The sequence below is a fragment of the Cheilinus undulatus genome, linkage group 21 (assembly GCF_018320785.1).
Source record: "Cheilinus undulatus linkage group 21, ASM1832078v1, whole genome shotgun sequence".
Lineage (NCBI taxonomy): Eukaryota > Metazoa > Chordata > Actinopteri > Labriformes > Labridae > Cheilinus > Cheilinus undulatus.
Window position 1 is genome coordinate 3,537,818 of NC_054885.1, and position 17,346 is coordinate 3,555,163.

Consider the following 17,346-nt stretch of genomic DNA (forward strand, 5'->3'; position numbering starts at 1 on the left):
TTGGACCAACAATGGACCAAAAGTAAGAAAATATTCTCAAAGGGCTTTCAAGGCAACTTGGACCAACAATGGACTAACATTAAAACAAAACAAAACAATATTATCAAAGAGCTTTCAAAGAAACTTGGACCAACAATGGATTAACGGTTAAAAAAAACAATACCCATGAAGAGCTTTCAAGGAAACTTGGACCAACAACGGACTAACAGTGGAAAAAAAAACTATATTTTCAAAGAGCTTTCAAGGAAACTTGGACCAACAGTGGAACAACAAAATTCTAATTGCTCTCAGGAAATATCACATCATCAGCGTTTTTTTAAGGAAACTATGATGCAGCACAGAAAATGATCACAAGGTGCTCTGGAAGGAACAACAGCCCAACACTGAGGAAGAATTATGACAACCAGTGAGGCATCAGACCTTGTTTCTATCGCTCCTGCACAGTCACCTAGCAATATGAAGATAACAAAATGATAAAGAAGATTCAACAAGACCCAGGAGCCATGGCATATACTGATAACTTGTTTATGTGTTTACTGTACCGGTCATGTTTGCAGTCCTTTGTGTATTTGTATGTCTGCTGTTCTTAAAAAGTTGCCAAAATGCCCAATGCTGCAGAATTGGGCTTTTTGGCAAAATTTTCAGAGTCGCGCTGCTGCTACAGTGAGATGGTCTTTGGTTCCTCTGTCTACATGAGAAGTTGAGCCAGGCATCCTCGTGCTGGGGACCATTGCTGAAGGTAAGAGGAAGCTGGGACTCTACACACTCATGTCATGTTTCACTCAATTTCTAACTTAAGCCCAACTTTAGATGGGTTAGCCATGATGTACAGATACACTTTTGAAACATCTTTGTTTTGTCCAATCTAAGGTGAAAACTGCCACATTTAATATATCAGTGTGGTTGAAATTCTCCAAACATTTTTGTTGCGATCTCTCCTTTTGGAGGGGGCGGGTCCTTAGACCAGTTGAAAACCACTGGTCCAAAGTTCCCAAAGATTAGGAAAAGAGAGAACTTTTTTGGATACTTTTGATACTTGTGGCTATTTTACAACTACCACATAAAATTCTCAACTGGATCCCAAAATTTTCATCTGTCCGTACATCCCATTATTTCCTAATAACTTGCCTGACAGGTTGGAACAAACCTAAAATAGATAGACCTATAGCTAGCGTAACGACAGTCTTCCAGGGAGAAAGATTGCATCTGCAAGTCAGCCTTTTGTGACTCTGGACTTGTCTCTGGCCATAGGCTGCAGGAGGGTATGAACCCTTGCCTGCAACTGAACCGATTTCTTCTTCTCTACCACAGTGTTCATCCTATAAGAAGACCCCGATGCCCTCCATCATCAATTGGATGCTGAGCCAGGATTCAGATTGGGTCGTCATCTAGCCACCGGATACCTGAAGCCATTGGAGGCCAGAGCTGCTCTAACGTCGTTCCGACAGCAACAAGTGTGTGTAGGTGAGCATTAAGTTCTGTTTTCTAGGCCTCCACCTATACACATAGTCTAAATGTTATGATGTTGCACTCTTGATGGGAAACTTGGTCATACTGCCATTTTTTGAGATTTTAGCTAAATCTTGAGAACCTGAGTATTGATTTCAGTCAGTGTTTGGGCGACTGCAAATACTAAATGGAACTCTTACAAGCATCCATAAATCTACAATCTACATTCTTTTACAGGTCCTGCTGGTGTCAGCCCTGACTCCTGAAGGACTGTGCAAACTGCAAGGGGCTTCTGGTCATCTTCAACCCGAGCCCGAGTCTGGAGAGGATCCCTACTTTATGGAAGACTTCCTGCATGGTTCCTGTCCTGAAGACTTTGCACCTCAGAGAGCTTAACCACTTCAGACTCTCGCCTTTCATCTGATGAAGTCCGTGGAGGAGATCAACCTTAGCACACCTATCCCCTGGTGAGCTCGAGTCTGGACCCCCCTGCAGCTCGCCTACCAGCCAGACATCAGGGTGCACAACGCCGTCATCTACCTGCTGCACAGGTCTCTGGTTCACCTGGAGAACCCCACCAGTGCTGTCAGGGTCATGTTCTTTGACTTCTCCAGTGGAGTACAGGCAGATCATTGCTGGCTTTGTAAGCTGGCCCCCCAGACTGCACCAGTGAACATCCATCCATCCATCCTTCGGAGCGTGCAGAACTCTTGTTATGGACATTTTACGATAGTGTGATGTCATCTGCTGTCCTTTATGCAGTGGTTGGCTGTGGAGGAGGGAGCACAGAAAAAGACGAAATAAACTGGTCAGGAGGGGCAGGTCTGTCCTGGACTGTCCCTCGCCCTGGACTCTGAGGAGGATGTTTGCCAGCTGGCATCCATAATGGACAACCCATGACACTGTTGGGGCCTCAGCAGCCCCTTCAGCCAAAGACTGTTGAGCCCTCCATTTAAGTAGTGCGAGATCATTCATAACAGGGACGGGCAACTTTGGTTGCCAAGGGGACCACATAAACTGTTTTTTTTTCCTTCCTGAGGGCAACGTTGTTATAAATTGCCAGATAGGACTATTGACATGATTTATAACCAGGCCTGTCGAGATTAGTTGTGATTAATTCTGATGCATAATTAGTGCATTAGTATTTTAATCCTGAGTAATCTTACACTTTATTGTCTCTTTCAACACACTTTGGTTCAGCTGCTTCAACTTCTCCCTACAGCCAGTTATGAAAAATAACTCCCTCACTGATCCTCAGTTTTTTTACTTCCCTTTTAAAAACTCAGACAGCTCAGTGGACAAGTCAGAAGTCATCTGCACCTTATGTTATCAAAGGTTTACTTTACCTTCACTTGGAATTTAAATTGTGATTAATGTGATTAAACATGATGCGAGTAATTGCAATTAACTGCCGGGATTCTGAGATTAATCACGATTAAAAACGCTGATCATTTGACAGCCCTACTTGCAAATATATTTCATCAAATTTAATGAACCAGCATAGATTATTTTAAATCCCAAAAGGAAATAGAAAATCTTCATGAGTTAATATTATATAAAACAGGATTTCAGCTTCTTTTTAAATGGCATAAGTTTTTTTTTTTTTTTAATTTTACCAAAGTGTCTTTTACTTGCATCTCATTTCCCCCCAGATGCATTAATTAATGCTTCTTTAAAGGGTTTTACTAAAACAAATACAGTCAGTTCCATTCATTAATGTCCTGCAAAGAACAAAACATGCACCAGCAATCCAGTTATCCAAGATTATATATGAATATTTCTGTTGCATATTTTTCTAAGCTGTGCATGGTGTTGTGCAGGTGGATTTACCTCTTGGCTGATGATCTCATGTTTTCTTCATGTTTACAATTTGTTGACGCTAGAAATGTTCTCACGAGCAACATAGTGGCATGATTGCCACCCCTGATTCATCCTTACTGCAGTCAGACTCTTCAAAACCACCATGAAATTTATTATTTTATCTCATATATATATATAAGAGATTATATAAATGTGAATATGCTTTTATGTTTGTACAAATATGTATATAACCACTATCCCACAGATGTTACAGCCATCTATCCAAAAGTCTTTGCTCCTCAACATGTTAAATTATTGATAATACTATCACAGTTTAAGATGAGTAATGATACCTGGATATTTAGTCCCTCATTCAAATCACTACTATTCACACTGTTTTTTAAAAATCTGGTCTTGATCCTTCCACAAGTTAAAGTGTGCATGTGTAAATTAGTAAAAAGACTATTCTATCACTTTTAGTCATCTGGTATTGAAGTATTGTTGGCAAATTTTCCCCTTTGGAGTTTTTGTCTTCATTTCTTTATTACAGAATACAAGTGTTAGAAACACTCCCAGTTTTCATTTTGTTTTTATTAAATATTTGATTATGTTTCCCTCTACTTTGAGCAGTTGTCATAACCAAATTTACCCCAGTGGAGGATTAATAAAGTTTTATCAAATCTTTATTAACAATGTGATGAAATGTCAGCATTTTTACTGTATCTTGTGATTAAATGTTAAATATTCATCCATCTATCCAATTTCTGTTTGATCATTTCTGACCAAAAACCAGCAGCAAATAAATCCAGCTATTGTCTTTGTTTCCATACAGTCAAATACACTTTAAATAGGAACTACGATGGTACCAGGACCTCTGTTAGGATGGAGAACATTTTAATCAGTTTATACACCGCTATATTGTGTAGTTCTATAAACTATACTCAGTGCTGTTTTGTACATTACATTACCATGGAGGAAAATTAGGGCCACTGAAAAAATAGGATGCAATTTTATATTCTAAGAAAAAGTCAGAGTTCTAGCTTTTTTTTTTTTTTTTTTACTGGTTTTATACTTTAAGTAGTGACTATGTTAACTGGTGACTTTCAGTCCTAAACTTTTTGTCATCGTGATTACAGCTGATGTTAACAAAATATGTGTAAATATTATTATTATTTATTTTATTTTTATTTTTTTTAAAACTGCTTTGGCAGCAACTAATCACTTCATGCCAATAAACCAAGATTAAAATTGAAAATTGGACAACAAAAGGTTTCCCAATGAATTCTTGAAGAATGTCAAAGACGTTCATTGGTTGTTTTTAGATTAGAGCAAGAGACATTAGTCCAGATACTTTCTGTTCACGATCTGTTGTCAGTGTGACAGCCACAGGTGCATCCGGCTGAAAGTCACCAGTTAACACGGTCACCTTTTAAATTATAACAGCAATACGTAGGCAAGCCACATAATCTCAACTAACCAGGTGCAATACGTTTCCTTGTGACCGTGTTAACTGGTGACCTGAGTCTTTGGTTACAGACCGGAAGCGTCCAAACTTTAAAAAACCTGTTGATTATTTATCTTTTTTAATCAAAACGTCAAAACACACACAACACTGATGTCTGTAGCGACAAGTGAAGAACAAGAACTACACGGTGTTTTATTAAAACGAAAAACCGTCCTTTTAACTACGGTTGAACCTCCCGGAGTACTTGCGTCATGACGTCATAATGTTAAGTCAAAACGTCTGTATGCGGAAGCAGAGGTTGCTCTATCTGTCAACAGTCCACCGTGCACGGAGAATGAGCAGAAGTTGTGGATGATTTGGGAATTTGTGGTCGCTTTATCTTAGCGGCGATGATCGGTGTGATATGAGGAGTTTTTTCCAAGACGCGTGCGATGTTAACGGAGCACGAGGAGACGCAGCTAAGCTAAGTTAAAGCTAACGGCTAACAGCTAGGACAGAAGGTACGGTGTGTTATCTGGAGTTAAACCACATGGAGGCTTTTATAAGACCACTCTTTCACACCTGAGTTGAAAATAGACTTAAATTTTAGAGAACTGCTTCTGCTTTTTCCAGCATTTACTAAACTAATGATGCGTAACATTAAATTCACTTTTAAAGCTAGAAAGTGGTACAGTAACTTTGTAATTTGGGTGCAAAAGTGACATTGCAATGTCTTGCCATACTTTGTTGTATTGATTGCAATGTTATAAACACAGGCAATTTCTATGAGCCTAAGTAAAGACGATAAACATACAGGTCTTAAATTATAGTTCATTGATTTGACTGTACATTTAGTTTTCATCTAAGTGAGCACCACAGGAGGAGAAATGTGATGATCTAATACTATGAAACCATATGGCTTTATCTGTTTGCATCTTTATGTTTCTGTGAATCTAAAATAAATAAGGCTGTCATGCAATAGTGCATTTTTTTTACTTTTGTTAATTGCATTGTCTTCCTGCAGCCACAATGATGTAAAATAAATCTGCCCGTAATGTCTAATGCCACTTTAAAAGTTCAACTATAACATTTGCAGCAATTCTTCAGAGATTACCTGGTAACTAGCTTGCTTTCATGCAGTCACATGTTAAATTTAGCTGTTTTTTAACTCTTGTATGGTTCTTTTGTGTTTGCTTTCTTTTGCTCTTTTCTTTTGCATGCATCTGCATGGATGTCAAAGCATTGTTATATAATTAATATAAAGCGCCCTTACAGTTGAAGCAGGATGGTAGGATTTTTTTACTGTTTTGATGGTTGATGTCAGCAAACTCAATAGGAAACTTAAAAAATCAGTTGACTGAATAATAATTCAAACTGTAGCTCTATTACTTCCCTCTGTGCCCCCCTTGTGTTGTGAAGTAACATATCTTTGTGTTGTTGTTGTACAGAAACCATGGCAGAAGCTGGAGCTCATCTGACCTCCACGTCAGTCAACGAGCAGCCGTCCATCTTTGAGGTCCTGGCCCAGGAGTCTCTGATGGAGGCGGTGAGACCGGCACTGAAACACGCTGTCAAGGTGAGAGGCAGTCATTTACCAGGGAGGATTTTACAGCTTAGATTGGCCCTACTCCACATGATTTCAAGTCCTAACAAATTTGTATTCCAGACTTCTGTTTTTGTTGTCCAGATATAAATTCTGTTTTTCTGAGTCCAATCCTAGATTGAAATTCTAAAGTCATGACTATCCTTTTTCAGAATGTTGCATGCAACTCAAATAGGCCAACTATTCCCTTAGCTGTTAATGAAAATGCTGCAAAAAGGTCATTTTTGTTGAAACTTTGAGGCTTAGTTAAATCAAAGTTTCACAGTCCTTACAATTAAGATCTTAAATTTTAAGAATTATAAAACCAGAATAATAGAATTTAAAAAAGAATACAGCAGTATCGTTTTCTTACAGACATCACAAGTAACATTGTTCTGAGCTACTGTAAAGGACTTTGGTTTTAAAAAGCCAATTCAAGGATTTGGAGTCTTTTTTTGTCCAAATTTGCATGAAGAATCTGATTCACATTTCTCGTCATGTCCTTTAAAACCTTCACAGGTTCTCGCCGAGTCCAACCCATCTCGTTTCGGCTTCCTGTGGCGCCGCTTTGATGAGCTCTACCTGCTACTGGACCTCCTCCTGCAGAACCATTTCCTGTCCCACTGCAGCGCCTCCTTCTCCGAGAACTTCTATGGCCTGAAAAGAGTGACTGGACGGGGGCTTCCTGTCCATCTTGGGCTGAGCAGGAAGTCCCACTGGCGCTCTCTTCTCCTCCTGTGCCTCGTGCCGTACCTGAAAGCCAAGCTGGAGGTGACGCTGGCACAGCAGAGGGACGAGGAGGACTTCTCCATCCGGCTGGCGCAGAGCAGGAGTCAGAGGCTTTACCGGGCCGCCGTGGCAGCGTATCCCTACGTCAGCTCGGCCTGGCAGTCCTGGGTCTTCCTCCAGCAGCTGTTCTTCGTCTTTGGTGTCACCAAGACCCACAGTCCTCTGCTGTGGCTCGCTAGGGTCAAACTAGCACGACTTAATGCCCGAGATATCAGAGACCTGGAGCTGAAGCCGTATCGAACTGTAAAGCCGTCTGAAGGGGGGTATGTCTGTGTTTGCTGTCATGTTTCTCTGCTCATTTCATGCTTTATTAGGTACTTAAGGTTGCAAAAATACAAAAATATTTGTAATCACCCATCTAGAAGAGGCCAGATTTGTCTGATACTGGAATTTAAAGCCTTAAAGATGCTGAAACCTTAACCTTTGATGCACCTTTCCTCTGTTTTTAGCCTGCTAAAGAGGGTGTGGTGGATGATGTCCCAGGCAGCAAGGGGTGCTGCCCTCTCCCTCTCCACCTCCCTCTCCATGGGTGTGTTTTTTCTGCAGTTCCTGGAGTGGTGGTACTCCTCAGAAAACCAGAACACTGTGAAAACCCTCACCTCCCTGCCCGCTCCTCCACCACCGCTCCACCTACAGCAGGACCAGAGCGACCAGGACTCTTCAGCCAATCAGAGGGGAGATACTCGATTCGTTCCCAGCAGCACAAACTGTCCGCTTTGCAGAAGGCTTCGAACAAACTCTACGGTGCTGTCCACGTCAGGTTTTGTCTTCTGTTACCGATGCATCTACGCGTACGTAAAGGCAAACAGACGCTGCCCCGTTACAGGATACCCAACTGAACTGCAGCACCTCATCAAGATTTACTCACCTGAGAGCTGAGATTTAGTGTAGACTTAAAACTGTTCAGTAAAGCTGTGGCCTTGATTGAAAAAAGGGAACCGGCACAGAAGAAGAAAGCTGCTAACTGTGAAGAAAGTAGTTTTTGGGCTAGACACACAGCTTCTCCTTTTATATTAAAGCTAATCTGTTTTCAGTGATATATTTGATATAAATGTGATGCTGGAAGGATTGTTTACCCAGTTTCTAATGAAGTATGTTGTAAAACTTTGATAGATCTACCTCCTGGCAGTTATATGCCTCTGTGAGGTTTACAATCACCAGATGTGGAAGGACAGCAGAAAGTACAGAAGCTACAGCATGGTGCAAGCAGTAAAGTAGAGTTAACAGAGACATACAGCTCTTATTTTTCATTTTCTGATGACAATCACTCAGTAGTTTTGCTTTTTCCTTGGATGGCGAAGGCATGACCTTCCTTCTGCCTCTAATTGGCTAGGGCTCGTCAGCCAATCATCATATATATTTTTTGTATATTTTTTGTAAGTAATTTATTGATCATTTTGATTAGATAGAGGTCCCATGAAAGTGTGTCAGATATGATACAATAGGCATTAAGGGGTTAAATTTATAATCTTAGGATTTTATGTCTTTAACCTAGCCTTAAACCTTGCTGCTTTAGTGTGCCTTTAGAGAAATTAAATAGGAAAAAAATCACAAATTTAAATTCTGTGCTCATTTAACAGGCTGAAAATTCAGTTTTCAAAGCAAATAAAAAAACACTGAGAACTTGTTAAGAGTGTTTTGCTTGAATCCACTAATACTCTGCATTGTTTGGGATACTTTTTAAATAAACTCCTATGTGGTTTTAAGTGAACATTGTTAATTTTAACCAAAAAATGAAGTGAGGAGGGGTGGGGCTACTTCAAAATTTGCTGTGAAAAACTGTTAATAAATGGGTTGAGCTCAGAACATATCAAATAGTGAAAATGCACTGATTGAAGTAATCTGCATTTTGTTACAGCTTCAGTGTTTTTGTTAAATGTCAGATTCTTCAGTAAGTTGATTCTGTTGAAGAAATTTAAAGGAAATGATGAATATTCTTTCTGTTAAGGTCTTGAAATCTTTTAAATTGCTGTGACTTTAAACAAGGCTTTGGTTTATGGCATTGACTTTTTTGTCTAATTTTAGGTTTCTTAATAAAAATACTTTTTGGAGCGGAATTAATTCAAGTCATGGTGTTTCTTAAACATTATCATCAGTTTAGTTTTGCCCGTTTGACTTCCGATTTCAAATCTTTCACTTTAGCCCTAAACATAAGGTAATATATTTATGCCAGGCTTTAAAGGGAAACCTGCACATGAATCATGTTATTAATGTTGATGTCTTTATTTGCTCATTTCTTAAAGGTCACATATTATGCAAAATCCACTTTTTCAGGTTTTTCTAACAGAAAAAAATATGTTCCCCTGGCCTGTCTACAATTCTCTCAAGTACCAGAGTACCCCCTCTCTTTCTCCACCTTTCAGAAAATGTGTGCTGAAACAAGCCGTTTTCAGATTTTCCCCTCATGATGTCATATGGGGAGTTAGCCCCGCCCCCTAGTTTGGTTGGCCCTCCCTGCTTGAAAGTAAGTTGCGCCATCCTCCTCTGAGCTGAGATGGTGCTAAGAGGGAGATCAGGAGAGCCACATCCATTGAGCCACATCCATTTCCTAAGAGGGGCGTGGTTAGGGGCGGAGTCAGATAGCTCATTAACATTTAAAGCCACAGACACAGAAACAGCTCGTTCTGAGCAGGGTTGAAACAGAGGGGTTTTTAGACATACAAAAATCTGATATTAGAGTGTTTTTTTTTAACAGCAAACTTCACAGGCATGTTTTGGGGACCTCTAATGTTCACAGTAAGGTTATAATAGCTCTGCATTATTATTAATCATTTTCCATTTTTATTTTCAGTTTACTTTTAGCCGTTTTTTTCTGCTGGTTTTTAGTTAACCCTTAGTATGCTCTAACAGGAAGATTTTAAAATAAGGCAATTTTGATGGTGCCAAAGGACTTTAAACCCTCTTGTACATATTATATTCCCCTGTTTTCTACAGTTTTTGGCAAGACAACAGGATCAGACTTACACCCGTCATCATAGCGCCCCCTACTGGCAACAGGAAATGACACATTTAGGTTATTTGTTTAATCCTCTTACAATCCTGAAACTATCATGCTCAAATTTTGAAATAAAAGCATCAATTTCTGGCTACAACTCTGACATGTGTTATTTGAGGATGCCTCAGTAGCGTTGTCGGGCATTTTGATATCTCGCCATTTCACAGGAAGTTGCCGTAACTCTCATATGAAGCATCTGATATGCTTTAAATTTCACATGTATGATCAGGGTCTGCCCCTTTACACATTTAAATGATTATTTAATGGTTTTATTGTTCCTCTTCACATCCAGAAATTAGCATCCTGCTTTGTCACACTGCCACCTAGTGTTGACAGGCAGCAGTACATCATATACAATGTGCAATATGCTAATTTTATTATGCTAATATTATTAGTTATTTTTAAAGTTTTTGTCTTTTTGCAAAGCTTTGTCTTTATTTTAGATTTAATGAACTAAAATCTTTTTAATATTTCAGTGTTAGCTATTTCATCACTCTAGTTTCCTATAATAACCTCGGTTTTCAGGTTAGATGAGCATTAAAATCTGCAAAGAGAAGTCGGTGAATTGCTTTATTGAGTTTCCAGACAAGTTTAACAACAGGCCCACTTTAAAAAAAGAAACAAAGAAACAGATAATCAGGATCAACATCACAACATTACAGTGAGAGTAATAAAAAAGGGCTTCATTAAAATGTCCACAAACCCTGAAATTAAACAGAGTGAAGAATCACAAGAGTCACCTTCCCTTTTTAAGCTCCTGTAACATTTCATCAACAGAAAATCAGGACAATAAGAAAAAAAAAAAAAAAAAAACGGGCTGAAACTTCAAAAAAGGGACAAGTATCACCATCAATAATAGTCACAGTAATAGATTGCTCGAATAGCGTGTATTGCACGTGTACACATATATGCACTTTATATACATGTGAGTCAGCAAGAACTAGACACATGTCGCATCGTCGAAACAGGAAAGAATCGGGATAAAATGACCGCACGGACAGAGAGTAGTCAGGAATGTGCTTGTGATCAGTTCCAATAAAACCAATTTTTCAGTCACAAGTTTGACGAGAGAAAGGTAACAGAGAAAACGTGTCCCGCCAAAAACACAGGAGGTAAAAGAGGGCGAGAAGGTGACAGTCCATCTGATACTGAACCTCCTCTATCCCACCCAGAAGTCCAAAAATACCCCCCCGCTCACACGCCGCATCATAGCGGGACACTACATTTACACCACAGTATCAAACATAGCAAGAAATATACAGTATTCATTATTCATGATGGTAGTCAGTATCATTCAATAGTGTTTGTGTGGATGTGGGTGGGTCTATCCTGGTGGGGACCAAAATCTCCATGGGCCCCAACGTTTATGTCTGTTTGATGGTAAGTATTGGCAATACAGTGGGGACCATTTCTCCCATGTGTTTGATGGCTTCAGAGGGGCCTAGCTGTAGACCACCACTCTCAGACGCCATCCCCTGCAGACCACCGCTGTCAGGATAGAAGAGGTGAAATTTGCCAGTATGACGTCTTTGCTGTTTTAGAAAGTTAAACAAACGGTGGCTAAGCTTAATCTAGAGAGCACATGGTTCATTCTCTGCTGTTTTCTCGAAGCTTACAAACCTAATGTTTCAATAATTATGGTAATCATCGGTTACTTTGCAAAGCAGATGGACTGTCCAGATTCCATGTCCGTCATCAGGCAGATCCATCTTGCAAATCTAAAACACCTATGACAGGTCTGATAATGGACCTAACCAATCAGCGTCATTTGGGGAGAACAAGGCAACAGCTATGGGCGGGGTTACTGGCAGCTGATAGCAATGGCTGCTACCAGTGTAGCGTTTAGGATGTAGCTACAGTACCGTGCTAGTTTATCAGAACTACATTTCTGACTGCAGACCTCTATAGTGGGATGACCTCGGGAACTGATGTTCTAATCCTTGAAGGTTTGGGTGCCTGACCCTGACCCTCTTGGGTTTTCCTTAGATTGTGGGTGTTAAAATTTAGGTCGAACCTGAGGGCCTATCAGGGTCAACATTTAACCATAAACTGTCATCCTCATTTTCTCCAGCATTAATTACAAGGGAAAAAACATTGCACTGATGATAAACAATCCTGAGATAAAAGAAGTAAAAATTAAAAGTTTAAAGGCTCAAAATCTGAGATAAAAAGTCACACTTCTTTGTTCAGGAGGTCAAAACACAAAATTTAAAGTCATACTGTGACTGTTGCGTTTTAAAAGGCAACTGTATGAGAGAAAAAGTAAAAATCATGAGTTTTAGAGGTCAAAAAATAAACTAAAAGTCAACACCATGAGTTTAAATGTCAAAATACGGGCTTGAAAGTCGAAGTTTGGAGTTATAAACTTCAAAACATGACATAAAATTTGAAATAATACATTTAAAAAGGTCAAACCATGACCTACATTTTAAAATTAAGAATCTTAAAGGTCAAAAATGAGATCAAAAGTCAGAATCCTGAACTGAAAGGTCAAAATATTTAATTAAAAGTCATAATCATAAGATAAAGTCATAATTATGAGATATGAAATTTAAAATATGATATGAAAACACAAATTAATTTTGTTTGCCACATTTCTGACTTTTTCTAACTAACTGTGCTCTTTACCCTTAAAAACTTTTATGACTTAACAAGGATAGTTTGACAGTATTTTATATATAATATATATTTGTTAATAAAAATATGATATGATCTATTGGGCCAGGTGTAGCTCTACCACAGGCTGGATTTGAGTTTGACACCCCTGATCTAAACTGATTCCAATCAGTGATTATTTTCTGCTGTTGTGAAAAATAGCTACTTCCTGTAACCTCTGACAGTGAGCGGGAAATATGTCATTCAGTATGCCATTCTGGTTCTAGGTTGGGTAATGTATGTCACTTCCTGTCCCATGGTTGAGGTCGCCCCACTGTAGAGGTCTGCAGATCCTCTTCAAATAAAGAACCACTCTGACAGCTTTTCTTAGCAGAGATGTTTTTGCTGTTTGTCCAACCAGACTGAGTTTAATCCACCAACAAGCTCCAGTGTTTATTATCCATCTGTCGAGCTCAGGTTACTAGCAGAGCTGTGCATACCTACTACTTTATTTCTAATGTAGTAGCCATGTTAAAAAAATATTAGCTGCAATTCCGCACAACGAAATGGTGCGAAAGCTTGCAGGGACTCACTACATGCTTGAAAATAATATGTGCAAATTATTTATGCGAAAAAAAATGCTTTCACCCTCACACTGTGCTTTAAGCTTACCTAGCTGGAAGTGTATTTGGATTTTATTTTGAAAGTTTCTGGGTGCATTTCCGTCCTGACATTGGTGGCGTCTGACAGCGGTGGTCCAGACTCTTCTGAGTTTAACAAGAGAATTAAAAACTGTCTGGACCTCATGGTTTTCCAATGGTGACCCCTCTCAATTATAATTTCTCTTTATGGGCTGATTCTTTGATTGGACAAAGTTTGTCTCACAGTCTAAAGATGCATCGATTAGTGTTGCAGTGAAAGAGATATCAGAACTATTGAAGAGCTGATTGAAGCAAGTAGACTAAAAGTGCTTTTTTGCAACTGTTTCATAAGTAGTAAAACGTTCAACCCTGTACGCCTAAACAGCTGGAAGCAGGTGTTGTATGGCTTTTTGCTTCAAGAATGACTTTATAATTCATGAACAACCATACATGTTTACTGGAGACTGCTCTGAAACCACCCAGAACTGAGTGGCATGACTCAAAGATTCAGTGTTTGATATTTGGCTGGCTGGTTTTTGTAGCTTTGCATGTTTATGTGATGTGAGGCGGTTGGAAAGGGGAAAACGATCTACACAACAATCTGAAAGTGACTCGTTTGGTTGAACTTATTGCAAGTCATGCAAATACAAAGTTTGTAGGCTCTTTACACGGTCATAGACCAATGAAAAGCCAGTATAAATCCATTAATTTGATATTCATCAGCATATGGCAAATATCAACATGTTCTGCTGATGTCTGATTGAGCATAGAGTTTTATTGGCAAAGGGACTGATAATCAAAACCTTGGAAAATTAAGGCTTAGACAAGATTGACCCTTAGTGTTGAAAAGCTGCATGGTTTCTTGACGCTGCCCCAGTGAAAGGAAAATAAAGACTCACTTTTAATGTCGTTTTAGCTGTTTAAAAATGTGAAAATATTAAGGCATGTTTCAGGGATATAAACTGCCTAATTTACAGGCCTCTCGGCTGCTTTTTTAACCAACAACGGTTACATTTTGTTCCTTTGTGACTGCGTGAACTCCAGTCGAGCTCAGATGTCAAACATCCTCCAGTCCAGGAGAGGCGCTGCTGTGAATGTAACTGATACAGTGGACAAAAACGGCCCTAGTGTTTACATTAGTACAAAAAGACTACACTTAACTGCCTGGAAACACAGCTCAATAAATCAATCAATCAGTCAATACTGTGTCCATTCCACTTGACAGACGATGCACACAAACAGCACTAAACCACAAATGTAAAAGCTAGAGGGCGCTCCACGAAGCCGTCTGCAGTTTTAGCACGATAAGTCCGACTCTTTATCTCCTTCTCTCTGTCAGTCACTGCTGTCCCGTCACTGTTATATTGCTTTAAACAGAGGAGACCCAGAGGTAGCAGTAGGAGCGACAGTGCTCTTCACACCACAGCGGGTCATGGGAAAGAAAACTGAGGTGTATGATTGTATCTTGGAGAGCTAGCTTACTCACGCAACTCAACTTGATTTTCCAACTTTTTACCATGTGCATGTCTGCCATTTTTACCAACGTCAAGCTCATGTGGGAAGTGCAAATGCTGTTAAATGTTTAACTCATGAGTTTCAGAACACAACGGTTAAAATTCACTCCTTTAAATTATTTGGACTTCATTGAAAGTAAAACAACACATGGGAAGATTTGTTTACATACAATATTAATAGTTAAGACACAATTACAAAGCACGAAGAGCATATTAGTGTCCTGAAGTTGACTTGCCAAAAGCTAGATGACTCACTATCATTGTTAGATAACAAACTATGAAGTTCATTTTTTCTTAAAGGGGACATATTAGGCAAAAATCACTTTTCAGGCTTTTCTAGCAAAAATCTGTGCCCCTGATCTGTTCACAATCCCCCCAAGAATCAGAAAAATCCATTCCCTCCCCCTCTCTTTCTCCACCATTCAAAAAATGTGATTTACCCCTCATGATGTCATGTGGGGAGTTAGCCCCGCCCCCAGGTCCTGCTTGGGAGAAAGTTCCACCCTCCTTTCCTGATCTTCCTCTTAGCTGGAAGACCAGGAGAGCCACAGCCACTGAGCCAGACCCATTTCCTGAAAGGGACGGAGTCAGACAGCTCAGTAATATTTAAAGCCACAGACACAGAAACAGCTCGTTCTGAGCAGGGCTGAAACAGAGGGGTTTTTTAGACATGCAAAAATCCAATACTGGAGAGTTTTTTTCAGCAACAAACTTCACAGGCATGTTTTGGGGACCTCTGAGACTGATATAAACGTGTCTTAAAAGGGTAAAATATGTCCCCTTTAAGACTTCTCCAAGGCCGTTAACTCTGTGAATCCCAGTTTCTTACTGGACCATCTTAAAGCTACTGGGTTTTCAGAGCATGCTGTTGGATGGTTTGCAAATCATCTGTGTTAGAACCCAGGCTTTTCAGTTCTATCAGAGGTACTGCAAATCCACAAGGGGGTACCTCAAGGTTCAGTTCATTGCCTTGGACAAAATATACCAAATCGAGTATGTAGCGTTAGCTCAGACTGGCGCCATTGAGATCAGCTGATCCAACGCATGCCCTCATCAGCTGATGGCCAGCTGATTTCCTCTAATCACACTATTGGCTAATCACACTCACACTGCCTTATTCAAACTGCTCATGCCTGGCTATCCTCTGCTGCTCTCTCAACCCTCCTCCATCCCAGCTCCTCTTTAAGCCTGCTTCTGACTTAATCAGTGTCATTCTGTTGTGATTGGTGCCTGCTCTGCTCTGCTGCTTCTCTCCATGCCTCAGGCTTTCCTTATTGGCAGAGGAAGAGCAGGAATGTGTGCTGCTCCCGCTTTCCACGCAAGCTCGTGGAGGGGCAGGGGGATCCCAGAACAGCCGCACTGCCAAACATAAATAACAGCTAAGATCTAGCTGATAACTGCTAATAAATAAATATTTATAGCTGCAATTTATGTGATTTTTTTTAATGCAGATGATACAGTTATCTATTACAGTGTGGCTACAGCTGCACAAGCTTTTGCAAATCTTCAGAGTGCTTTCAACTTAGTCCAAGATCAGCTCTGCTTTTGAATTCAGCTAAAAGAACATTTCCTGAGAAAATCCTTACTAAATTCAGTTTAAAAGTTGTTTTTGAGTTGTCTTAAGGAGTTGCACTTAAAAAAATTGACCTTTAGTGTTGAAAAGAAGAGAACTGAAGCTGCATGGTCTTCAGATGCTGCCCCAGTGAAAGAAAGATAAAGACTCAATTTTATTGTCATAGCAAACAGGTAACCACGTGTTGTTTTACTTAAATGTCAAACACCTGCTATAAAGATTTTCATGATTTTCTTCTAGTTGTTGCTGTGGTGATGGGACAGGACCTGTAACAGCGCAGTATAAAAAGTCTAACATCATTTGAGTTTCCCATTCAGAGCATGACGTCACAGAAAAATGGCTGCTGTGTAAATACGGTCATAGAAAGGGTTAATATGAGGGTCCAGTTCTGACGGTTTATCACCAGAGAGTGGTAGCTTATTTAACCCTTTACTGCAGCTCTGCAGAGCTCCTTCAGGACATGGACAAAGGGATATGAGTTTCTGATGTGCAAGAGAAAGCATGTGCATGAGGTCGTTTCTGGTGCTCAGGAGGAAATTCTGAATGAACACCAGAGTTTCTGCCGTTCTGCTTAAGAGGATGAGACCAAGATTGACCAAAGGCCACCCTCTAGAACAATCTGTCAAGTACTAATTGAAAACCAGGGATGTATTAGCATGATATTGGTATCAACAGAGGTATCACAAAAATTTCTGCAGATATTTTGGCTGTAAAATTCTACCAATATTGAAAGTCTGTATGCAAGTAAGTCTGTATGGATTAGCATGAATGTAGCTTTAGTAAAATCGTGGTTGTAAAGAATCACACTGAAAACTTCTCTTTGCAGAGATGTTTATGAGTTTTATCCACCAACAAGCTCCATTATTCCTAGGCTATGGCAGCACCTCTCTGTCCAGCTGAGGTTACTACCGAAGCTGAGCACGCTTAGTTTTATCTCATTGTTCTGATTGGCTCATAACAAATG

The 17,346-nt window shown here is 39.7% G+C and overlaps 1 protein-coding gene and 1 long non-coding RNA gene across 2 annotated transcripts; both read left to right on the forward strand.

The window, feature by feature from the left end:
• Positions 1–2,409, forward strand: LOC121503765. The gene is made up of 3 exons (XR_005991392.1): positions 1–739; positions 1,312–1,464; positions 1,687–2,409. It is a non-coding gene; the product is annotated as an uncharacterized LOC121503765 (long non-coding RNA).
• A 2,596-nt stretch (positions 2,410–5,005) lies between these two features.
• On the forward strand, positions 5,006–8,690 carry pex12 (peroxisomal biogenesis factor 12). The gene is made up of 4 exons (XM_041816872.1): positions 5,006–5,214; positions 6,142–6,269; positions 6,795–7,327; positions 7,514–8,690. The coding sequence occupies exons 2-4, from the start codon at positions 6,147–6,149 to the stop codon at positions 7,941–7,943; spliced, it is 1,086 nt and encodes a 361-aa protein (XP_041672806.1). The 5' UTR covers positions 5,006–5,214; positions 6,142–6,146; the 3' UTR covers positions 7,944–8,690.
• Positions 8,691–17,346: the final 8,656 nt, after the last annotated feature.

What these genes read in the sequence shown, in the direction of transcription:
- pex12 (XM_041816872.1), top strand. Translation starts at nt 6,147, where the DNA reads ATGGCAGAAGCTGGAGCTCATCTGACCTCCACGTCAGTCAACGAGCAG. An exon ending in CACTGAAACACGCTGTCAAG is followed by an intron (nt 6,270 to 6,794) that starts GTGAGAGGCAGT and finishes AAACCTTCACAG; the next exon opens with GTTCTCGCCGAGTCCAACCC. An exon ending in GTAAAGCCGTCTGAAGGGGG is followed by an intron (nt 7,328 to 7,513) that starts GTATGTCTGTGT and finishes CTCTGTTTTTAG; the next exon opens with CCTGCTAAAGAGGGTGTGGT.